This window comes from Fusarium pseudograminearum, chromosome 1 (assembly GCF_000303195.2).
Source record: "Fusarium pseudograminearum CS3096 chromosome 1, whole genome shotgun sequence".
NCBI classification, from domain to species: Eukaryota; Fungi; Ascomycota; class Sordariomycetes; order Hypocreales; family Nectriaceae; genus Fusarium; species Fusarium pseudograminearum.
Genome location: NC_031951.1, coordinates 2,651,605 through 2,675,648, shown reverse-complemented (window position 1 = coordinate 2,675,648; position 24,044 = coordinate 2,651,605). Strand labels below are relative to the sequence as shown.

The window sequence follows — 24,044 nt, the reverse complement described above, 5'->3', positions numbered from 1 at the left end:
GCTAGCCAAGACTCGTTCGTCCAGGGTGGTTGATCGGCGCCCAATAGAGGGGAGCTTCAGTAGTGCGAGGTTGGGTTGGGTTGACTGCAAATAGAGCACACGACAGGGGTTTGAAGCAATTAGTTCGGCTTGGGTGATACGTGTGAGTGTCAAGGTAAACGAGCCAAGCAATGACAAGCCTTGATAAGAGTAAGAGAAATGTGTTGGAAATTTTGTCGACATTCGACCTCCACCAAATTGTCATATGGACGGATATACGGAATGCTTGGTCGATCATGGTCAATCATGGTCTTGGGACCTGGTTGAGTGACTCAAAAGATTCGTTCCAGACTATCAAACACAGACACAGAAATAGATACCGATACAGAGACAACAGATCATGGCACATAACTACATACATGCCTAGACCACTTATGGAGCCTTCATATGTAACATCCAATCCATCCCTGGAGGCTTGGAGACAACCGATTGGCACGTGCGAGAGCTTGAATTTGTCTTGACCATTCACGATTCATTTCTCAGAGAAACAAGTCAAGAAACTCGGTCAAACGTTCGGACTCAGTTCGAATCACTTCACATATCCATGTCATTTACAGCGACTCCCCAACTCAAAACCACGTTCACGGTGGCACAAAGTGGCCAAACTACTTCGTTTCCCAGGCTGTTAGAGTCAAGTTTGCTCTATCCCGAGGACCGTTACTGCCTATACTAAGTTACCGACTATCTAATAGCAAAAAAAGCCAAGACTACCTAAGTAGACCAGAAAGGCACATGTTCAACCCCTCCCTGCCACTGTTCTTCCATGACTGCAGACAAGAACATAATGACATATCGAATTACATCCCCCCATCGATTCCTCATTTTGAGGCCGCCGTTTTTGCCTTCGTAGTGCGTCAGTAGCTCGCTACCTAACGTTGGATACTCGGTACCACCATTGCACAGACTTTGTGCTGTGACAGCTGACCATTCCTCGTGCACCTCTCACCGAACCCGTCCTCGCGTGGTTCTTACAGCCGCAGCCGGTCTGGCATACACTATTCCTCTTTTGTGTAAATGTGAATTGAGTTTACGAATACATCTCACAACCATAATACAACCGCCATGTAGCAAACAACTTTTTAAGAACTGGGGAACTCGAGTTTATTACCACAAGTATTTTACGCAATATCAAGTATAGCGCAGCTGTAAATAAGCTGACCCGAAACCTTGTAAATATTGTCCCTCCAACTTCCCTCCAAGAAACATCGGGTGCTAGGCCTTGTCCTGTTAAGCCAGTCCAAGGGGACGTGTTCGTCTCTGTCCATAAATCTTGAAGGCAAAAGGCATCCTCTCTCGTTCGTCTGCTTCATTATCGACCAGTGGCCATCAGAGGTCATAGCTCAGTCACATACCACTGATGCTTTACAGAGAACCATCTCGCTGTCGTAGTTGCAACCATTGGCGTTCCCCGTCTTGAGAAGCATTGGCGAGATCGCGAGAACAACGGCAGTCTTAGGCGACAATTCATTGGCATATGCCACAGCATCCATTTTATCTGCATCGTATCGCAAACTCTTTGATTGTCCGGATCTCAGCCATTGAATCGACCAAATAGCCAGGGAACCCATTAACATCTCATCGAGTTCGAGTGCAGTTTTCATAATGCCCTTTATCTCCCGAAGGAAATCAGTGCCTGACGTATCCGCAGCGATGTTGCAGAATAGTTTCAGCCTGCCCAAGGCATTGGTAGCTTGCTTTTTGGGAGCCTTTTTATTACGGCCATAGAAGTGGCTGATGAGAGCGATGCCTTGGGCTGACCATTTTGCAACATGTCTCATTGTTGGTTCTGAGCGTAAAGGTCCATCAGCCTCAGGTGCAAGCTCTATCATACATTTCGTTAGCTATTTTGTATTAAGGAACTATAATATCAGCACTTACCGACAAGATTCTGTCGTAAATGTTTGAGACCACGGGCGAAACCGCCACCCCAAAATTCATCCCCATTTGAGAAGATTTCTTTATTAACAAGAATCCAGAGGTAAGCGGCGAGAAGGAATTCCTTGTAGTCATCATTTTCTAACAGTTCGGGCCAAGATGTGACGATACTTTCGAACCGCTTTTTGTTAGAGTCGTCTGTTGGGCGTTTAGTTTGACATTTGGCCAGGGCTCTTGCCATGACACGAATGTTGTAGTCAAGCTGCTTCCACTGGCTTCGAATAACATCGTCTGATATCTTCGCTGCACCTGTCCAGTTAGCAAGATCGGCCACTTTTCGCAGCTCATCCCGCTCCTTGGCATCCTCCACAAGCTGCTTCTGCAAAGTCTGGTGGTCCTTTTCCAGTTGTTGGCATCGGCCTTCAGCATCGATAGCTCGCATATGAGCGAGTTCAAGTTCTTTGTATAGGTGTGCTTGTTGGTGCGCGGCAGGGTGTCCAAGCCAGTGTGCAACAGTGCTGCCGAGGCTTGCGGCGATACCAGCGAACTGATCCATTATGTGTCCCAGAGCTGACCTTTGTGCCTCGGCCTGTTCTCCAAACTGCTGTAGAAAAGCATCCAGTTGTGCCTTTTGGACAGCGAGAAACTCCTTCATGGAAGCGGAGGTCATATGAGTCTCACTGCCTCTCCTAAGAGCATTGCTTTGTCGTACTGAGGGGCCCTCGAAACCGCTGAAGTCGATGAGATGCCCAGATCCAGGACGATGATTGACGTGCTCGGGAGGCTTGTTAGACAGAGCTCGACGAAAATCAAGCATTCTCTTCTGCTGCCGAGTGACCACCCTGCCCCGAGGCTCCATCCTGATCACCTTGAGAGATATGCGAAATAAGTAAGCTTCCTCGGCTTGTTAGTAACTTGTGACTTTCCGAAGCCGGTGTCTGATAACAGGAAAACGTCGAATACTTACAAAGCTGTTATTAGGTAGACAGTGTGTGTATCAGTCTGAGAATATGTGGGAAAGGAGGGAAGGGGGAAAGTATAAGAACTGGACAATTGCAGTTCAAGATATGATAGTGCTTCTTCAAAAGAAGTGATGCAGAAAGGAGATGCGTTGGCACCTGTGCGGTCAAAGGACAGCCTACGACGAGAGCAAATAACGCTCTCTAGAAACAGAACCTAGCTCCAGTAGCCGACCGGTTGCTTTGTTGTTGCAGGTGTTTAGTTTTGGCTGCACCAAATTCCTGCGAATCTTTGGGGTGCAGCGTTACGCGGCGCTGCTATTAACTCCTTTCGTCTGTCAAACAGCTGCCAAACACTGTCAAGCACTGCGAGCTAGCAATGGAAATTTTCTTCCTAGGCATCAGCCCTTAGAATCTTCTAGCTCGACTCTAATTTGCCCTTTTGTTTCTCAACTCTTGGTTCTCTCTTCCCTTTCCTTTCCCTTCCCTCCACCTTAGGTACTCTCCTTGTCATCCGCTGTTGCGACCACGGCTCGAGCAAGATGGCTGCAAACCAACCCCTGAACGATACCGTAGTGATCGGTATTGACTTTGGGACTACGTAAGTTTTCAATATGTGTTTACCTCCTATCCTGTGTGGGATGCTTACAGTGCATACAGCTTCTCTGGCGTCTCATGGGCACACTCGAGAGAGCCTGATGACATTGAAATCGTCACATGTTGGGACTCAGAGCTCAACCACTGTTCAGACGTTGAGAAGGCACCCACTCAATTGTATTTCGATGCGGATGGCCACGACATCAAATGGGGCTACGGCATCCCTCTCGACAAGGAACCACTCAAGTGGTTCAAGCTACTACTTCTTGACAGCATTGACCTCCCTACCGAGATGGCCATTTCAACTCAGATACAGGAAGCCCGTCGTCTCCAGCGTAGAGCAGAAAAGGGATCTATCGCAATCATCGCATTATTTCTGCGTAAGCTATGGGATCATTCTGTCGAATCCATCAGACGTGCCATAGGTGCGGACTTGCTCGAGCGATCCAAGTTTCAGGTTGTCATCACCCTGCCTGCTATTTGGCCACCGTATGCACAAAACAGAATGAAGCAAGCCGCTCAGCAGTCTGGTATCTTGGATGAGCGGCCTGCTGGTACTACTTTGCTTCAATTCATTTCAGAGCCTGAAGCTGCTGCCCTTGCTGCTATCAAAGACATGGGCAAACGATCAACCATCGAGGTGAGGATGTAACATTTTATCCGTCCTTTGTCATTATGTGGCTAACATTCTGAATAGACTGGCGACACCGTTGTTGTCTGTGATGCTGGAGGTGGCACGGTTGTAAGTCGAGTCGATGATTAAACTACGTCCTGCTGACATTGTAAAGGATCTTATTAGTTATGTCTTCCAATCGACCGACCCATTTGTTGTGAAAGAATGTGTCAGGGGTGATGGTGGGTTATCGAACTTGATATATCCAACAAGTAACCTTTCAACTGACTCGAATGCGATTAGGTGATCTCTGTGGCGGAGTGTTTCTTGATGAAGGTTTCATGCAACTTGTCAAGGAGAAAACACCCGCCGTCTCTTGGTGGTTGGTCAACAGGCTTGAGGAAAAGCAGTTCCTCAATGACGAATGGGAGCACGGTATCAAACCCCAGTTCGAGAACCAAAAGCGGACATGGCCAGTTTACCTGCCTGACAGCTGCAGAAGCAATACATTTAGTAGCGGATTGAAGCGCCGCGAGACACTTGAATTTTCCTCGTAAGGTTCGTCCCAAGAAGAAGAGGTTATCTGACTGACCTTCCAGTGATGAAATTCTGTCCGCATTTTTTCCTATTGCTGCCAAAATCGAGGACTTGGTGCGCCTTCAGGTCGACGCTATTGAGGACAAATATCACAAGGCACCGAAGGTGTGTTACCCACGAATATCCCTTCCATGTTGGCTTTCTGATATCGTGACCCAGTACATCATCCTCGTGGGAGGTTTTGGCCGCAGCCGCTATCTGTTTAATCGTCTTCGGGAACGATTCCAATCCACCATCCTGCAGTCAAATGGAAGTAAGCCGTAAGTACTCAATCTTTGGCTAGAAACAAATACAAGCATAGTTCATTTTCTCACGAACTCATAGATGGACTGCTATCTGTCGTGGAGCTGTTGTCCGAGGGCTCCTGCGGCACAATCCTTCATCCGGCCTCGGGATGGTTGTTGAATCACGGATCGCTCGCATGAGTTATGGCATCCGGCATCGTTCACGCTTCGTTCATGGAAAGCACAAGAAGAGGGACCGTGTCTGGTGCAGCAAGGAAAACAGCTGGAAGGCCGGCAACCAAATGCAATGGTTTCTCACAGAAGTAAGCAAGATGGTCTCGTGGCATTTCATTGCTAATTTGCCTCACAGGGCGATGATATTTCGGAGAAGAGGTCGGTTCATCACGAATATAAAAGCCTGGAAGAAGACTCCGTAGTTGAGGTGTCTACTACGGTCTACTGTACTACGACTTTCCCGCCTCCTAAACGGTACGACAGCACCAATACAATTCGATCATTGTGCAACATTTCATGGAACCGGAAGATCCACACCAAGTATCTTCCCAAATTCATTAATAACGAGGGTAAAAGCTTCCCACAGCTTTGTTACCAGGTCAAAATGGATTGTAAAGATGGAATCATAAATTTCTCTGTCTACTTCAAAGGACGAAAGGTTGCTGGGCGAGAGGTTGATGTTCAGTTTATCTGAGATCAGCCTCCCGTTGAAGCCCACGGGTAGGGTCAGGAGCTGCCCATTTTTGGGTCAGATCATGGTCTCTTTTTGGGAGGAAGTTCTTCAAGCATTATGAACGTATGGTCCAGGTGCTTCGGGTGGTATGAAACAACGACAAGACTAATGGGGATAAACTAGGTTCTCTATGCGGTTTTGAGATACATCGAGGAGAACAACTACCCGCTGAAGATTTATGTATGGATTAAAGGATAGACATCACACAGAAGATCATTCACATTACTTGGACGGATGGTAATATCCATTCATCGTGCTTGAGATTTTGTGTTACATTCTGGCTCATACCCTATGTCACTTGGAGGACAACCAAGCCAATGTTGACCATAAAAACGAATCAGCAACAGAGAGACTGAGGTGTTTTGCTTGCATAAGAAATTATTATTGTCATTTCCTTCGTATCAATGTACAAAGATGCGTCTTACACAATCTTTATTTGTTAGCAAGAGTCCGCGAGCAGATAAGGTCATGTCAATAGAGGGAGTGAGTGGGTTATTTATTAGTCAATATGAGGTACTGGAAGTAGTAGACTAGCTGCATATGGAAGAAGGACTTTGGATTTTGAGATGACAACCCAAATCAGCAGCGTTCAAACTTTGATTTCCTTGACAAATGCATCAGCTTCATTTTCGCAAGACCTTGTACGGAGAAATAATTCAAATGCCAGAGGTTAATGCCAAGACAGATATCGGCTTGTATACCTCTTTGCGGCCATGTGAGCAAATTGAATCAAAGATTGAGTTTGTCGTTGAGAAAATGCACACGTATACATGCTACGTACGTTGAAAGAAGAATATCGGTAAATGTCAACGGCATGAACTAGGCTCAAAGGGCAGTGCAGGGAGAGATCAGTTGTCGGTATCTACAGTATGGTGATCTAAGCAATGGCAGTCTTGGCTGGGCTGAGCGAGGCAAAAAACGCGGCACACCTAAAATTAGATAGAGTAGATTTCGAAACTACCCGGGACAAGACTAGCAACGGGCTGTGCTTTTAAGATGGAGTGAGGCTTTGCTCTGCTAGTCAGGCCAGGGGAAGAGAAGAGGAACGTGTTTCGCGACAAATATTACTCGTTTCGCTTGGGTTTTCAAGGCTGTGTGATGTTGCGATCGATTGTGGAAGAGAAATGGCGGACATGTCATGTCATCCATCTCGCTGGTTTACGATGTGGGACTACTAAGTTGAGGTCAAGGTGGGATGGGATGCTGACAGTGGAGGAGGAACTTGAAGCATCCTTGACTGTCAGCCGCAGCCCAACTTAGATCCAACGGGGGCAGCCTTTTTACCTTTTCATCCCACATGCCGTTTTACGGTTTACTTTGTAGACTGTAATAGCGGTAACTCAATCTTGCACAAGAACTCAAAATTGGTGTGACTACCGGTGAATATATTGACTTTGGTCCTATGCGTTGTATTGCGTCGACATGTTACAATACAACACAGTCCCACGTCGATGACAGTTCGTTTTGTTTGTCTCCTCCCTCTCCCACACGTTGATCAATGGAGAAGAAGGAAAAAATGAAAATGGAGGTGGTGGAGGTGGATCAGAATCCTAGCAGGTGTCGTCAGCACCAAAACGTTCAGGGTCCTTGCGTGTGTTTTTTCCCACTCATGTAAGGATCGTCAGACCCATGCTATTGGGTCGAGACATAATCAGTACGGAGCCAGTGAGTTATCGTTGAAAAAATAAGACGGTTGATTGTTGTTATGGAGCAATGTCATCATGAGGATCGTATAACGGAAACGGAAGCTCCCTGTCTGTTGTAACTATCAAGGCTTCTTCCATTTAAGAGTTATTGATGGTTCGGCTGCCGGGCCAATGGCATGATCGTCGTGCTGATCGTGGCATAGAGAGTTTGCAGATGGATGCTCACCTTCAGGTACCGTAGTCCGTTCTCCGTAGGGCCTATCCTGTTGTTGGCTCAAGTCGGTCAGTGCATAAGCACCATTTGATTGTTTATTTTCTAGCTGTGATCGGAGCAAATGAATAAGCTGCGCCTTGAAAGAAGCCAAGCTCTTCTCGTCGAGAAACAAAAACAAAAGGCAGCGAAGCTTGAGTGGCTGAGCGCCCTACGCGGGCTCCACTGTGACACTCTTAGTGGGAACCTGACCTCAAGCTGTAACGACCTGAACCCGGGCTTGGGCTGGAGTCGTAAGCACGACGCCTCCAAGGCAAGGCAGTTTTGATTGGCACTGTACAATACTACCTATTCATGACTGTAAAGACAGTATCTATACTCATGAAATACTATGCCGTGCGTGGGATCTTGCCTGTCCGGGGTAGGCTTCGCTGCGCCACTCCACTCCTCCACGTCAATCCAACCCCCTCTTCTCACTGCTGTTGCTTGTTGCTTTTGCTTGTGTAGGACGGCGGGGGCTGCATCACTAAAAAGTACCTAGTCCTAGTGCTCACGCCCAGCATCAGCCCTGGGTTCAGCTTTTTATAAAACCACAGTCCTCTTCCGCCCTCTGATTTTGTTGTATCTCGTTTCATCTCATCATCTCACCTCTTCCCTTTTCTTACGTTCGCGTCATATCATCTGTCGCGTTTCGTCAAACTCACTCGAATAGACTCATTCGCTTACAACGGCACTCGTTCGCTGCCAACTTACGTCATACCGATTCGACCTCCGATATCGACAGACGTTTTACTTTAAACATCCACCGCATAATCAACACACACAAACACAAACACACCAAACTATAACCGAAAATGGGTGTCGGTCGCTTTTTCTGCGTGCTATTGCCGTTCGCACTTACAATCGGCTCCATCATCTTCCTCCTCGTCGGTGCCCTCGCTGGTGTCGCCGACAAGTCTCTCTACATCTTCCGAGTCGATGTTGAGGATCTCAGCATCAGCCCCGCCGATGTCGACAACATCGTCGATAACCTCGGCCTCAAGGACTTTAAATTCAACACTCGCGATGTGCCCCAGCTCGTGACCCGCGCCGAGGATGGTGCCCCCGTCAAGGATAACATCACCGCCAAGATGCTCGGTCTCGACAAGTACTACGACATCAACCTCTGGGGTTTCTGCAAGATCGACAAGGATGGCAAGCGAAAGTGCGAGAAGCCTGAGTTTGACTGGGCCAGCAAGTCTCTCAACACCTCTACTCTCGTTGGTACCAACAAGAACATTGCTATTCAGCTCCCCGATGAGATCCAGAGCGCTCTCAAGGCTTTCAGGACTGCCACCAAGTGGACACAAGTCGTTTACATTGCTGCCTTTATTGCTCTCGCTGCTGAGATTATTCTTGGAATCTTCACCAACTGCTCTCGTATCGTCTCCTGCTTGACCTGGATTGTTGCTGGTATCGCCACTACTCTCGTTATTGGCTCTGTTGTTCTCTCAGGTGTCCTAGCTGGTACCGTTGTCGGCGCTGTCGAGGCCTCTGCCAAGTTCTATGGTGTCAAGGGTCACATCAACGGCCGATTCTTTGCCTGCGTCGCTATTTCCGCCGCATTTGCCCTCGCCGCTGGTCTCTTCTGGATGTTCACCATCTGCTGCTGCAAGCCCGAGAGCCGAAGTGACAAGAAGAAGAACAACCGCCGATCTGACGGCGAGAAGCTCCTCGGTGGTGCTGGCAACAAGCACGGCTCTTACGCTCCTCTCAGCGACGACCACGAGATGCAATCCGGCTACTACAACCACAACCAGGCCCAATCTCAGTACGGTGCTCCTCGCTACCCTAGCGGCACTGCCCGTTCCGATCTCGCCTACGAGCCCTACTCTCACCGTGCCTAAACTAGGTACGCGGGTAGCTCTCACGATATGATTCTTTAAGTTTTTTAGTTAACACTTGATGATTGCATTAATGGCGTTTTGGTACTGGGTTTGGGATTCAGTGACAGTATATTGTTTGCTACAACGCAGTCATGAAGGAACTCATTTTTTGTTTATGTGTATAGCAAGGCAATGGACGTTAGGAGATATTGGTGATGGGGAAGATGCCACGGAATGGCATGATACCCAAAGTTATTCTTTTTGGTTGGGCAATGGGACAAACATTCGTAGCTTGATCTTATACGCCCTTTTTCGTTAAAAACAAATTCATACAATGCACTTAAACATCTCGTCTATGTCGTTCTTTGGCGATTGTTAGGCCAATAAAGTGAATGCTTCATTCGTTATGGGTCGTTGATGAGCAATTACTAGAACCAGTCCAAAAAATTTCGCTCATGGCTGACTGAACTGAACCCACACAAAACCTCATTCATACAAGACTTCAACTCCCCTCCTCCGTTTTAACCAATTTTAGTAACGGCGAGAGTCTAAATGAAACCTCGCATGCCTTGGGAATATTAGTGAGCGTTTGTTACAATTTTTCTTTTTGTCCTATAAAATTTGTGGCCATGCCAGAGGTGAGTTATTGCGCTGCCCCTCCCCCGCTATCATGAGCTCACATGCATTCAGTCACGCCTTGACCGGGAATTTTTCCAGGGTCCTATCACTTCACTCGCATTCTTCCGCGATGCAGAATATCTTGTCGCTGGCGAGGACACCCATTTGACTGTCTATGATCTGCAGCCCGGCCATGTTGTCCGTGTAGGCAGCGTCCGCGTCTTTTCAGCACAACCTATCCATGGAATTCGTCTACTTAGCAATGGGAGGGTCCTGGCCTGGGGTGCTGCGCAGATCGCGGTTGTCTCCAACATTGAAGGTCTCATTGATGCTGCGGATGGCCAAGTTGTGGTGAACAAGACTGCTGCTCCAGATTGGGTCTACGATGTTGCGCCGTCACCGTATGATGACTGTTCTGCGGTTCTTGCAACGGCCCATAACGAGGTTGTTCACCTTCACTTAAGCGGTGATGATGCTCCGGTTGTTGGCGCTGTTGTCTCACCTTCGCGACCAATTCTCTACGCTGCGAGATTGAAATGGTTGGATCAAGACTCAGTTCTCATGGCTGGAGGTACCATCTTTGGTGAGATCTTGGTATGGCGTTGCCACATCTCAGAGAGTCGATCTGAGCTTCTTGCTATTCTCAACGGACATGAAGGATCCATTTTCGGTGTTGACATTTCAGAGGAGCTCCCCTGTGAAGATGGGTCGACCTTGAGACTGATTGCCAGCTGCAGTGACGACCGTACTGTGAGAATCTGGAACATTACAGGACAAGACGGAGTGCACGAGAAGAAGCACGATTTTTCTGCGCCACGAGAAACTGGTTTTGGGTCAAAAGCAGGTTTGGACGATGGACCTAGGGCAGAGGAACTACGGCCTATTGCGACAATCATGGGCCACTTGTCGAGAATCTGGGGTATCAAGTTTGCTGCCCTGGCAGAAGGCCAGACACTTCCAAAAACCCCAATGTCCCTCTACTCCTTTGGAGAGGACTCGACTGCCCAACGATGGCAATTGAACATCAACATCTCGCCCGAGAACGTATCTGGGTCCCTGAAGCATATCGAGGCATATGCTGTACACGATGGCAAGCATCTCTGGGCACACGCTGTAGTAAACCGAGGAGACCAAACACTTATTGCGACTGGCGGAGCTGACAGCAAGATATCGCTCATCATGCAACCTGCCTCTTTGGCATCTTCGAAATTGACATCGACAAGTGAGCTAACTGGGCTTGATTTCCAAGATGTCGCGACTAGTTTGTCGGACCTTCGCGAGTTGAAGCCACTTCGTGCACGGGAGATATTTAGCCGGTATGACTTTATCTCTGATGATCGGGTTCTGGTAACGACAAATTGGGGACGACTCCTCGTGGGCGTTTTCCGACCAAACCTCGATTGGAAAGAAATCGAACTCCAAGAGCATATGAACGTCGAGTTTCAATCGTGTTATACACTCAAGACGATTGGTAATGGAGCTGCTATCCTGGGAACGACCAGCGGCAAGTTATACTACTTCTCTGAAGCGCAAGGAGTTACACTTATTGGCTCTGTGCCTGGCAAGATTTTCAACATCTCGATCTTGTCGACTACTGGGGAAGGGCCTACTGAACTCATTGTTCACTTGCACGGAACTTCAGACTCCCAATACTTCTCGATTGACTGGCGCACAGGAACTGCTGTAGCAACGGCAGATATCCGCGGCATTGATAGAAGATTTGTTGCCATTTCTGCCGCTCGCTTCAGGAGTGACTTGATCGCCATTGGATCACGCCACGGCTTCCTTTCAATACTGAGACAGACTGGCAACGAGTTCCGTCCCATCCTGGATTTTAGATTCAACACACGCGATGCTATTACAGGCCTGGTGCCTCTGCCTACCACGGAAGGACAAGAGGCTCCCTTGTACTTCTTGGCGACAAGTCGAGACACAAAGTACAGGATCTATGAAATTGAAGATTTCGGCGAGGAAATTCGGTTACACCTTCAGCATGAAGTCGCTGCCCCTTCTGGTGCTGACATAGAAGGAGGCTGGTTCACGCAAGGCGCATCTCCCGAATTGATCTTGTACGGCTTCAAGAGCAAGAACTTTATCGTCTGGAACGAAACCCGACGGGAAGAGATTGTTTCAATTGACTGTGGAGGTGCTCATCGGACATTTACTATTGCACATGACCCTGTTGATCACAACAAAGTTCGTTTCGGGTACACAAGGGTTAGCAAACTTTACGTCTTCTCGCAGCACACGCCGGTGCACCGACCGCTCAGGTATGGAACACACGGTAGAGAGATTCGAGGCCTGAGCGCAAATGGACGATATGTCGCGACTGGTGCTGAAGACACAACGGTACGTATCTGGGAATATGAAGTCCAGCAGTTCAGGCAGAAGGATAGTGGTGGTTTGCGATGCGTCGCTTCCACCAAGCTACATATTTCAGGTCTGCAAAAGATTCACTGGGTCGGAGACGACTATCTTCTCAGCAGTGCCGGCTTTGAAGAGTTCTTTGTGTGGTCGGTACGAAGACTAGACTCGCAGTACAAAGGACTCGGCATCATGTGCGAAGGCATTCTTGAAGACAAGAGCCCTGCTGCGGACCTTCGAATCATGGATTTTGACGCTTGCAAGGACGCCCACGGAAATATCATCATCACCATGATACTGTCCAACTCGACCTTGAAAACATACCGATACACACCAGGAAAGGGTTTCCACCTCTTGGCCCGCATGTCGTACACGGGAGCCTGTTTGACACAGGTTCGCCATCTCGGGGTGGACGAAACGGGGCTTTCGGCACTTACAGCTTCTACGGACGGACATTTGACGACTTGGGAAGTAAGCTTTGATGAGGATGACGTTTCTAGTCATGTGCTTGTCCAAGTGGCTCCAGTACATCAGAACAGCATCAAGTGTCTGGACCTCCACTCAACACCTGAAGGCTTTTTAGTCATGACAGGTGGCGATGACAACGGTCTTGGTGTCACGACACTTGTCGCCATGTCAAAAGAGGCGGGTAACCGCAGGTACACAACCTCAAGCCGTGGAATAGTACGCAAAGCCCATGCAGCAGCGATCAACGGCCTTGTGCTGGTACGACGCGGGGTAGAAACGGTTGGCATTACTGTCAGCAACGACCAGCGCGTCAAGGTCTGGAGTGTGAAACCGGGCAATGTGAAACTGGTAGCTGATGCCTACAGTGGTGTTGCTGATCCCGGCGACATCGCTATCGTGGGGGATAACGGGGGCGCTGATGGCGAGAAGCTCAAGGTTGTGCTTGGTGGAGTGGGTGCGGAGGTCTGGTCGTGGTAAAGGGTGATTTCGGCGTTTTTGGGGGTTGGAGTTTGATTAGATGTCATGTGAGAGTATTTGATTACATGGAAAAGTACCTGTATGTTTGGTTTTTGGAATGTTAGATGGTAGAATTTACACCTTGTTCAACTACGCTATCAGCTGTCTCCTCTCAGTGTCCGTGACCAGATAAAGGATGAGGCGTTTGGATAGAAGATCCAATGATTCATCACGTGGGTGATTATAGAATAATCCAATTGTCGTCTTAGTAGATATAGATAGGCGTCGAGATCAAACCTTGATGGTGATCATGTGTATGATATCCAACAAGATGGACTACAGAGACATGTATGGCCTTATCAGACTTTGATATGGCATGGTTTTAACTTTGAGTCCAGATATTATTTATAACCAATACTTGGAATACCTATTATCGTCACATTGCTACTATACCTTGTATACTTGGCTGTGCTTCTGTTCATCAAATTCGAGTCTTGATCAACGCTGCATCGGATCTTTGCATAACTGTCCATCTTACCACTCAGTCAGTCCCTATTCAAGATGTTCCGCCTCATCAAATCCCCACTGCTCGGCTCTACGCTTAGAGTGGCACAGATACCAACACTCAGCCAAACAAGTCTATATCACACAAAGTCTCGACTCCAAAGTACAGTACAGACCGCGGACCGGGTCGAATATCAGAAACCATCTACCGACGATACGTATAACAACGGCACATCTCAAGTGCAGAGATTGCAACTTCAATCGAAAAACACAAAGGAAGCCTTTGCGGCGTCGGCAAAGCAGGCCTGTTACGATGGACTCTTTGACGTGTGGCTCTTGGCATCGCACTACAACAACCGATCCTCGTTAAAGAACACCCCTGACGATTCAGTGAGAGGCTATGTGGGCGATTCGACTGTTGGGCTTTCTAAGAACTATCGTCGTGACTCTTTGGACGGGGGAGAGTAGCTGGACGGAAGCCAAGGCTGGCTAGATATGTTGTACCCGACGATAACTACCATTCCTGTTGATGGTGTTTGAGACAATAGAGAAACGTGGTTGTGTCTTTGTGGGAATGGAAGAGTCCAAGCTTGAATAGAAGTGGAGCTATTGAGAAATGCCAAGATATTTCTTGATCTGTAGCAATTAAAGTCCCTTGCATTTTTCATGAGATTGTCCAACGGTCGAGATCGGCAAATGACAGCCGATATTTTGAAGTGACAGCATACAGGTATGCAATGCCATCATCGAAACAGATTTGTCCAGGCAGATACATAATGGCGCTATTATAGAGATGTTTCGTGGTGAAGCACCAGCCAAGCAACTGCAATTCAAATCGAGTAAGCGTAGGGCTGAGTCTGACAAGAAACAGAGGCTCTGGCAGCCCAACCACTAAGGAATTCCCGCTTATTATATCGATTGTTACATGTCTTATTAGCAAGGATAGGTGAACTGAAACCTGTGGTTCTCGAACATGTATGTCTTTGATTTGTTTCTCTTGATTCATGTCTCGGACCGAGTCTTTGGAAATGCCAGCATATTTTCTGTCATTGACAATAGAGTAATATTTGTGGTTGTTCACAAACGGTGATACATCGAAATAGAGAGAGCATGTGTGTCGGCAGTTGAGAAATGGCAGCATCAGTCAAAAAAAATCCATTTACAAGGTTCCATCACTGATTGTGACCCCCGGAATATGACCTACGCAAGTGGGCCCTTTCCTTATCGTACCTGCATTAGTGCGAGTGATTCAAGAGCCGACTCTTCAAGCGAAAATGGAAGTGGGAATTTAACAGGAATGTTGATGGAACGACCTTGAATTAAAAAACTTGGTATCTCTCTTTGACGGACAAGAAGAGCCGGATGCGGGCTGACAAGTTACACCTCCTCACCTTGTCTTCTCCACTGCCGCCTGCAAGCTTGGAGCTTTGGCTGTTTGCAAACATTCAGTGTCCCTTGAAATTTTGAGCAATTTATATGACGGGCGTATAAATCGGGCCAGAGCTCGTTTCTTCCTTTTTCTTCCTTTTCTTTCAGCTTTTTTACGCCCACCATCTTTCCCTCTCTTTCTCTCTCTCTCTTCAAACCATTGTCATTCATTTCTACAAATAGTCACTCTTTTACCGGGCAACATTCTTTTACTCGACCCTGCAAGCAGCGAGGTGTTGAAACAACTTTTCTTATCCTTACTACCACCACGATTACTGTCACTACCTACCCATCACCACTAGCATCATGAAGTGGCTCACTCTCGTTCTTACCTCGGCTGCCGTGGTCGCTGCCTCGCCTATCGCTTCTTTGTCTTCCATCTCGCCAACTGGACCATGCCCTCAGGTAAGCATATGGTGTCAAGAAACGTAAAGACACTCCCAAGCTAACCGAGCATCATAGTCCAAGATCGATGCCATCCTCAGTGGCGAAATGGATGCCTCCGAGTGTTGCTCCTATGGAAGATGCAAGGGCGATGTGGTCGTTTCGGTTGGCTGATAAGCCCACGATCTTTACACACACACACACACACAAGACTTTACGACGTTATGATAAAAACAGCACTGGATTACATCCATACATACATTTCCTACAACTGAATGACAGCAACGAGTCAAGAGAGAACCCGACTCAACCTGCAGAGGCAGGTTTTACATACGGTCTTTTCTCGGGTGTCGTTGAAAGACAGGACAATCTGATCGAATTGTCTCATTGAACCGACTTGAGGAGGAACTGGTTACCACTCAACACAGGGAGACGGACGGGCCATGTTATAAGATTACTTATGATGAAGTACTGAACCTAGCTACACAAAGTACGCAGTGTAGTATGGAAGGAATGGTTTCTGGAGAGTTAGTCTAACATCAGACAGAATTTAAGCTCAATGTGAAATGACTCCCAACTGCGTTCACGTACTGAACGGGCTTCATGTAACTGTCATGTTATTCAAGCTTTCTGATTTACTACTGCTCACGTTACTTTTCGAGGCTCGGAAATCCGTGATAGTTAAGATCAAGATCAAGATCAACGGCATCAACATCAGCTTGTGACGTCTAAAACCAATTGGTACTGATCGCGGCCCGCTTACAGGTGGTAGAGAACCTAAAAGCCAATATCTAAGCATCAGGTACAGAAACAAACAACACAAATGCCCGGTCTGAGATAGCATAAACTTACTCATTGGTTTCTTCGCTTATACTCCCGGCGGTTATCTGTTCTGTAACTCTGAGGCTTCCACCAAAATTTCAGCCCCTGCCTCACGAAAAGACACTCGCCCGCCAGCTCATTCGGATAGTCTCCAGTTCACAGGTGAAGAAAGGTAGTCAACGCGCGAGACTGAAGGAGATTTTGGTACACGCAGTGAAGTGGCCTCGAAGAAAAAGGGCTAAAGGCTTTGCACTTAAAATAAATTAACTGGTATCGCCTCCATCTTGTTTTTTTAAGCATATTGTTCTGGTATACCTATTAGAAAAGACACCGGAGTGTGGAGTAAAGGTGGCACAAGTGTAATTGATACACTGTCATTATTCCACATAGACTGGCCGAGAGGAACTGTTACCACTCGATGTACCGAGACACTGATCTCTAAAAAGCTCGAGTAAGGGGATTAGAATCCATAGTAAAGTTTTGTGTAACAGAAAAGAAACAAATAACCTAAAAGTCCGGCCCAAGTGGCACAAACTGACTTACTGATTTCGTCCCTTGTATTTCTAGTGGCCAACCTTCCTGATACACTGCCCCAGACTACCTACCTAACAAAAGTAAGCCAAGTTCGAGTCGATCTTGATCCGGAAGTCCCTTGAATGGATGGTCACGAGGGGCAAGCCATGACGATGCTACTTGTCAGTGAGGCATTGAGTTTGAGGGGGCACAGTACAACACTAACACTATTTCTCAGTGCAATACCGGGTAGGTGTTCCCCAATTCTTTTATTCTCTACCCATATGCAGTACATGTCTCGGATGCTGCAATTGTCCCTTTTTGAATTCACATTGCAACGCTGGGCTTTGCTTTTATTGTATTCACCTGATGCGATCCATGGATGTTCTGGCATCTCAATCCTTGGGTTGGTCGGGGATGCGTCGGCGGGGCCTCCGTGTTAGCAATGGATCCTAGCATCAATTACCAAAGTGTGGAGCGGCCAATCCGCTTTCACTGTAACTGCAACTAACTTGAACCAAGCCCTGTAAGTATAGGGACATGCACACCATCTCAACAGCTAACCCACTAAGCCTGCTAAGACCAAACCTATGGTCAATGTGTATCGTGGGTCAGTCTTTACATTCAAGTCATCAATATCTTGCTTATCAATATTCTATCCCAAGACATGTTATCTTCGGTACTTTATCAGAGTATGCGAACTACCTGTAGATTAATTGAGATCCAATAACACTCCAATATATTCACTGCCGTTGCCAAGTCGCCTCACTCTTGCTCCTAGCCTCCAAAATACTACTCTAAAAAGGTGTCAAAGATAACATCACGTCACGTCAGAGGCGCTTCTCTCCCCGCACGCACATGCGAGTTGAGGTTACTTAGATGCATGCAACAGGCCTGGAGCTGCTTAACAATATTGGCACTCACTCTGCAACACATCACGAGCTTAGGTAGCTTCCACGTCGGCTACCCTACGGAGAATAAGCAATGCTTGATCGACGATTGCCGCAGCAAGAGCCCAATCCAATGGCCTGATATGTCATAACACCAGGTCTTTGGCTGAGGAGTTTGGACCCTTCTGCAACGGCTAAGACTCACAGACGTTGCCCAAAAGCAATTGTTTGACCTGTTAAAATTATGAATGGATCTTTCCAAGAAAAGCCTCATTATTCCTTGTCTTAACAGCACAGGGGTATCTATATCATTTGCAACCACATACTCAACGTCTTGTTGCCTTTGTTCAGGGTCCAGGTTTGACCTTTAACGGGAGAAGAGCATCGGATGATGATGGGTGGACTGTATAGAAGAGGCTGAGGTGTTATTGATACCATACAGCACAATGTAGACAGGTCTAGACCCAACTAATTCAACCTACCATTATCTTATGACGAAAGCGACTCCTTCTCACGATACGAATGTTGCATTGTACGTAGGATCAACCATCCGTGACAATTGAGTCGAGGTAACCCAACATCATTGATTGGAGAGGCAATTCGACTTGATGCTCCTTCCAATTTATGGTTCATTTACCCCAGCTCCCGTTCTTGCTTCCATTGGACCACCATGCCAATTCATTCTCCTGAGCTGCCTTAGGCTCGTTGCTTTCACCACCATCACCACCACTTGGCTGACACCATCTTTTGAGCAACGCCCCCCTCTTTTCCTCTCTCTTAAAAAGACAAGAAAAATAGAATACTTATCAATATCTTTATTCTCCCCCCATTGGCAATTCAATTATTCTTCCATCTTCCCATGCTCACAGAGCCTTGTGGCCATCGTCTGTACGGCCCAAGTTCCCTAGCGTCGACTGCCTACACACAGCTCTACCGGTACCGGCCTGGCTGCCGAGGTGACGAAGTTTATCGCCCGCTCAGCTATCAGCTACCGAACTCAAAGCTAGCATCTCTACGGATAGCTCTCCCCAGATCATCGTCAAGCCCCCACCGCTTTCTCTCTGAGACCTCCGCTAGACAAAGCTTGCTCAGCTGCAACACTGGTACATTGCACATCCGCCGTACTCTATCTCAGCAACAAACAAAATACTCTTCATCTAGCAACGGGTCCATCCCCCAATTCAGGTATGGCCTTTCATGTCTTGACTGTGCAGGATTGCTGCTCTGCTCAAAGCACACAACCAGCCAGTTCTTCTTTTAGTCTGCGTTGCGTTGCGTTGCTCGAGCCACCAATGCTCCCAAGCTTTCCGCAAGCAAGCTCTGCCCGGTCAGGTATCGGTACCTTGCTCTAGGGCATTCGCTAACGCATCGTTCTCCAGGTTTGGCTGGCAATTGGACTAGGGACATAGAGTCTCCTGCCTCGCTCGCCTACTTGCCTACCCCTCAGCCCAGTTCTAGTCCCAGTTCCCAGTCCCGTCCCCTGATCAGAAGATCACATCAGTCCAGGCTCTTGTTACTCTGAGGCTCTCCCCACTTCGGTACCCTCCACAACTTCCTCTTCGATCCACCCTCTCATTCATCATAAAGGGTCATTGCGACTCCAGATCAATTTCCCTCCTGATCTGCTCTGCTCGGCTTTGTTCTGCTCTGCGACACAGTCTACGGCGCGCTCACAGCTAAAAGGAACCCCTCCCCTGCTGCGCCGCCTACCTAATTACAGCCTGAGCTTTCCATTGAAAGCTTCCGCGCCACCCTTGTACCTGCTACTAGGTGCAAAAGCAACGGCAGTATTAACTTGAGGTTTCATACCGCCCGCGCACTCTCTTCAGCACCACTTAGAACCTGGTCTCGTGTGGTTACCGCATCTCTACACAACCTAAACACTCAGCGCATTGCATCGCATCGCAACGCAAAAAGCCCAACAGCAAAAACCAACAACGACAACAGCTATCGGTTCGCGACACAGCACATCACATAACATCACATCACAGCACGACACACTGCAACGCTGCTCCGCGACACGCGACATATCCCCTCCTCCTGCCACGCTCTTCCACCAAACCATTCTTATCCACAACTGTCTCTTTGAAGCGCGCCGCTGTCATTCTCCCCCCGCCTTCCGACAGCATTCCGCAAACTCTCTTGGGCTCTTCCCCCATTCCCTCACTCGACTTGCCCACTTTGTGTGTGCCCACCCGTCACCAACTCACGATCAACTACCTTCAGCCAACTTGTTCAACACATTCTCGTTGACTGCAGTGGTCGAAGCAAGCTTCGATTTGGGAGTCACGATACAGGCCGTGTGATCACTAACTGTTCGCCACCGCTGCCGCGTTTCTTGCCTCATCGCCGCCCCTGGTGCAGCATTAACCCCGCGTTACTCTCTCTTGGTGCCGGACTTTGCGCGCTGCTTTCGAGCTCTTCCGCTGACAATGGGCCAAGATTGAGTCTCCTTTGTCGCTACAGCCTATATCAGTTATTACACAACTTTCACTCACGAATGGGTGTCTAATTGCGCCCTTTATTCTTATCCGACAATTTGAATCTTCTGTTTGCGCCTGGGGTTAGACGCGCTGGTGTTTAGATATTCTGCCGCCTTCAACCAAACTAATCATTCATTCACCTTGGCTCACGCCGCACCGGTATATCGCAACCACACATTTGCGACTATATCAGTATTGCAATTTGGCAAGGCTACATCTTCCCGACACCGATCACGGAATCGGTGTGCTCTTTCCTACGTTTTATCTGCTTTCACGATCTAGAATTTGGCACGTGTAACGACATAGTCTTTAGATATACTTGAGATCTCCATCTCTGGTAAGTCACACTTGCTGCATCTGCAGCTAATCTGGGTCATGCTTTGACCCGGATTTTGCCTCATTTCTCAGGTCGCCTTTCATGCACTCTCTCTTCTTGGCAGCCGTTGTCTGTATTTCATTCTTCCTCTTAGTTTAGGGGAGCCACTTATTCGCTGTTTTTCATGACGCTCGTTTCACCGTTGGACTACTCAGCTAACCCATACACAGTTGCGTTTCTATTACTTCTCAAAGAATCTTTTACAGCCTACAGCTTTATTTCACGATCGGCTTCGTTTCCTCTACGTCTTTCGGAACACGATCAGCTTGTGCTAGCTAATTTGCCCTATAAATCACCCCAAACCTTCAAATCGCAGAGCGACATCAACCAGTTGCATCTGTGATACTAGTTTCAGACAAAGAAAAACCTAAGTAGTGTGTGTTCTGGACAATGAGCTCAGGTCCTCTCAAATCTGGTCCGTCTTCAAGACTCGGCCAAGGATCTCATCCCGCAGGTCCAGGCAACAACCAGTCACTGCTGCTCGATAAGTTGCACGCAAGGACATCCACGCCTGATTCCGAGGCTCTCGCTAGCTCAGACGACGAAGTCGACCACCGATACGAATCTGCACAAGTAGCTTCGCAGTCTACATCTCAACCACCCAGGCCCGTTCGACGACCTTCGTGGTTAAACGAAACCTCTCAAACTCTGGGCCGTCCTCGCAGAGGCTCTATTGCTAGTAACTCAATGTCTCCAACTACCTCGCATCCCAGTACGCCTTCTGGCGAAACTGGTGCCGGAGCGTGGGGATCTCACTCAACCTCGTCCGTGATGGGGCGAGGAACAGGCGCATCGACTTTCCCGTGGAGTGGTACTATTTGGAATTCGGAGCGTAAAGACCCCCCCGCGCGGCTCAGTGAAGTTTTGCCTTCTCCAACATCAACGCTGCCTCCAGGTGGTGGGAACTCTTTTTTCAACTCAGAGATACAAACGTCTCCAGTTTCGCGAGATCCGGGGCCTAATTCCCAGATCCCGTTTGCTATCCCGCTGCACCCCACTCCTAAAACGTATCGATCGCAGTCGTACTCTGTTGGGCAAATGGATCCCGAAAACGCTGCGGCAGCGCCGCCTTCAATGAGCTCCTCGGCCATGATGGGTCGTGCTCGCCACCACCCCGCACTTCAGCACCGACCCTCGCGACCTAGCATGTTGAGCGAGATGGCAAACGATGGCACGATGCTTGGCAAGGTCAAGGAAGTGGAAGATGACGATGATGAGAGCCCGAGTGAATCAATGCAGAATTCTTTCCACCAGTCATCCGATGCGAAAACGATTGAAATGTTGGCGCGCGAAAACGCTATGCTCCGCCAACAACAACAGCAGCAGCAGCAGCAGCAGCAGCAGCAAACGCAGTACAATAATGCACGCATCAGACCCCGCGCAGTCACTGGAAACTCGTACAATGGAAACGGCTATTCCCTGCGGGAAACGGTCCCAGAAACGTCTGACTATGCTATTGATGAGCTCGACGAAGCAAACGAATCTGGCGATATGCTGGCCAAACGCGCAGCGAACAGGCGCATGAGTGAACTCGGAGCGGGGTTCCGCTCGCCGTTTGGTGATAATCGCAAGGCAGAAAACGCACACCTTAAGAAAGCAGCTCTCGGCTGGTCGAGCTCACTTGCATTTTCTCCTTCTGACATCTCTCAGAGCAGAAGACATTCTTTTGCTACATTACCAACTCGTCAAGCCTCTATCAGCTCTATCCCTGATTCCTCTCTCGAACCTTCCGCACTCGACATGCAGCAATCTCAAGATTATCCTCCGGGGTATCCTGACCCCGCCGCATTCGGAGGCGCTTCTCACGGTATGCTGGAGCCCAAAACTATCACGGTTCATATGCTAACACATAAAGTAGCCAGCCAGTACTTTGGCGGAGGACCCAGCATGGGCGCCAACATGGGGAGCCCGTACCAGACTGGCTATGCCAACCAGTACCAGTCTCCTTACGGCTTGCCCAACTCGTATGGCAATCGTGCACCTTCTCCTCATCGCAGTGTCTACAGCATTGCACAGCCCCGCCACAATCAGCTGCTTCACATCGTGCTGTTCAAGTGTGCTCGGGCTGACGTGTTCTACATCCAAGAGGGCACTGGTCTCACTGTCAAGCCTGGTGATCTGGTGATAGTTGAGGCTGATCGCGGCACTGACCTGGGAACCGTCGCTAAGGACAACGTCGACTGGCAGGCCGCCAAGGACCTCAAGGAACACTACGCTGAAGAACAGTACAAGTGGCTCATGATGTACTCCCAGGGTGCTGCTGCCGCGCAAGAAGGATCCAGCGCTGGACTCCTTGCCTCTTCCACTGGTCTTCAAGGAAGCGCGGTTGGAGGCATGGGACCTCCCAGCCAGCACCATGCGCAAGAGCCCAACGCCGGAGAACTCCGACCCAAGCTCATCAAGCGGCTCGCCCAGAGCCACGAGGTCCACTCCTTGCGGGACAAGGAAGGCCAGGAGGCCAAGGCTAAGCGTGTTTGCATGCAAAAGGTCAAGGAACACGGCCTTAACATGGAGATCCTTGACGCCGAATTCCAGATGTGAGTTTTTTCCATCGCCTGTGAAGAGAACATTACTAACATCATCTGCCCCAGGGACTGGAAGAAGTTGACTTTCTACTACTTTGCCGATTCGTACATCAACTTCAACTCGCTTGTTACCGACCTCTTCAAGATCTACAAGACACGAATCTGGATGTCTGCTATCAACCCCGCATCATTCGCTAGTCCTACTCTTGGTATCCAAGCCCCCAGTGGCATCGGCCCCGGTGCTGTGAACGCCAACCGTGGCGCGGGCGGCAATGACCGTCGCCAGAACCAGCAGGTCCATGAGCCTCACCAGGCACCCGCCTTCACTACTGGAGCCCGAGATGGTCGAGGATACCGCCCAGCTTTCAGTCAGCCATTTGGCAACGAAAGCCGCCTCCAGCAGCAACAGCAGCAGGCGTCTGGGTACCCCCCATCCAACTACCCTTCCTACCCGCAGTTCGGTAGCCCTTTCGCCAACCCCCGAACCAATGTTGGTTACGGTCCTGGTGCTATCGCTTCTCTTGAAGGCTATCCTGGAGCAGGTATCCCTCAACTTGGAGAGTACCAAACCATGCGCCAGCGCTTCCCGAACCCTCAGTCGGGGCCAAGCCCCGCGCCTCACTCTCAGGCCACCTCCCCTCTTGCTCCCCAGAATGACTGGGCTGGAGGATTTCAAGGCCTCTCACTCAACACTCACTAATGGTGTTGCCGCATACGTTTGGCGACCACGAGAAGTCTCTTCTCAGTCCACTCCTTTCCATCAAGACCAGTCGCAGCAGTCTCTATTCCATGGAAGAGAAGCAGCTCGTGTCTAAATAATGGAGTTGTTGGCCAGACTA

At 48.7% G+C, this 24,044-nt stretch overlaps 7 protein-coding genes across 7 annotated transcripts, besides 4 other annotated features; 6 read left to right on the top strand and 1 right to left on the bottom strand.

The window, feature by feature from the left end:
- Positions 1-1,379: 1,379 nt before the first annotated feature.
- On the bottom strand, positions 1,380-2,773 carry FPSE_11625 (uncharacterized protein; the record flags this gene model as incomplete). The annotated part of the gene is made up of 2 exons (XM_009264742.1): positions 1,380-1,861; positions 1,918-2,773. 2 exons carry the CDS (start codon positions 2,771-2,773, stop codon positions 1,380-1,382), a joined length of 1,338 nt encoding a protein of 445 aa, XP_009263017.1.
- A 642-nt stretch (positions 2,774-3,415) lies between these two features.
- FPSE_11624 (uncharacterized protein) lies at positions 3,416-5,613 on the top strand (the record flags this gene model as incomplete). The annotated part of the gene is made up of 9 exons (XM_009264741.1): positions 3,416-3,474; positions 3,534-4,110; positions 4,168-4,212; positions 4,259-4,325; positions 4,387-4,636; positions 4,683-4,785; positions 4,840-4,940; positions 5,005-5,227; positions 5,275-5,613. 9 exons carry the CDS (start codon positions 3,416-3,418, stop codon positions 5,611-5,613), a joined length of 1,764 nt encoding a protein of 587 aa, XP_009263016.1.
- A 2,750-nt stretch (positions 5,614-8,363) lies between these two features.
- On the top strand, positions 8,364-9,395 carry FPSE_11623 (uncharacterized protein; the record flags this gene model as incomplete). The annotated part of the gene is made up of 1 exon (XM_009264740.1): positions 8,364-9,395. One exon carries the CDS (start codon positions 8,364-8,366, stop codon positions 9,393-9,395), a length of 1,032 nt encoding a protein of 343 aa, XP_009263015.1.
- Positions 9,396-10,003: 608 nt separating this feature from the next.
- On the top strand, positions 10,004-13,301 carry FPSE_11622 (uncharacterized protein; the record flags this gene model as incomplete). Its single annotated transcript, XM_009264739.1, has 2 exons — positions 10,004-10,012; positions 10,065-13,301. The coding sequence occupies 2 exons, from the start codon at positions 10,004-10,006 to the stop codon at positions 13,299-13,301; spliced, it is 3,246 nt and encodes a 1,081-aa protein (XP_009263014.1).
- Positions 13,302-13,841: 540 nt separating this feature from the next.
- On the top strand, positions 13,842-14,252 carry FPSE_11621 (uncharacterized protein; the record flags this gene model as incomplete). The annotated part of the gene is made up of 1 exon (XM_009264738.1): positions 13,842-14,252. One exon carries the CDS (start codon positions 13,842-13,844, stop codon positions 14,250-14,252), a length of 411 nt encoding a protein of 136 aa, XP_009263013.1.
- Positions 14,253-15,337: 1,085 nt separating this feature from the next.
- Positions 15,338-15,364: a microsatellite.
- A 154-nt stretch (positions 15,365-15,518) lies between these two features.
- FPSE_11620 (uncharacterized protein) lies at positions 15,519-15,770 on the top strand (the record flags this gene model as incomplete). Its single annotated transcript, XM_009264737.1, has 2 exons — positions 15,519-15,617; positions 15,675-15,770. The coding sequence occupies 2 exons, from the start codon at positions 15,519-15,521 to the stop codon at positions 15,768-15,770; spliced, it is 195 nt and encodes a 64-aa protein (XP_009263012.1).
- Positions 15,771-19,438: 3,668 nt separating this feature from the next.
- Positions 19,439-19,472: a microsatellite.
- Positions 19,473-19,782: 310 nt separating this feature from the next.
- Positions 19,783-19,815: a microsatellite.
- Positions 19,816-21,070: 1,255 nt separating this feature from the next.
- On the top strand, positions 21,071-23,905 carry FPSE_11619 (uncharacterized protein; the record flags this gene model as incomplete). Its single annotated transcript, XM_009264736.1, has 3 exons — positions 21,071-22,487; positions 22,539-23,217; positions 23,272-23,905. 3 exons carry the CDS (start codon positions 21,071-21,073, stop codon positions 23,903-23,905), a joined length of 2,730 nt encoding a protein of 909 aa, XP_009263011.1.
- Positions 21,989-22,026: a microsatellite.
- Positions 23,906-24,044: the final 139 nt, after the last annotated feature.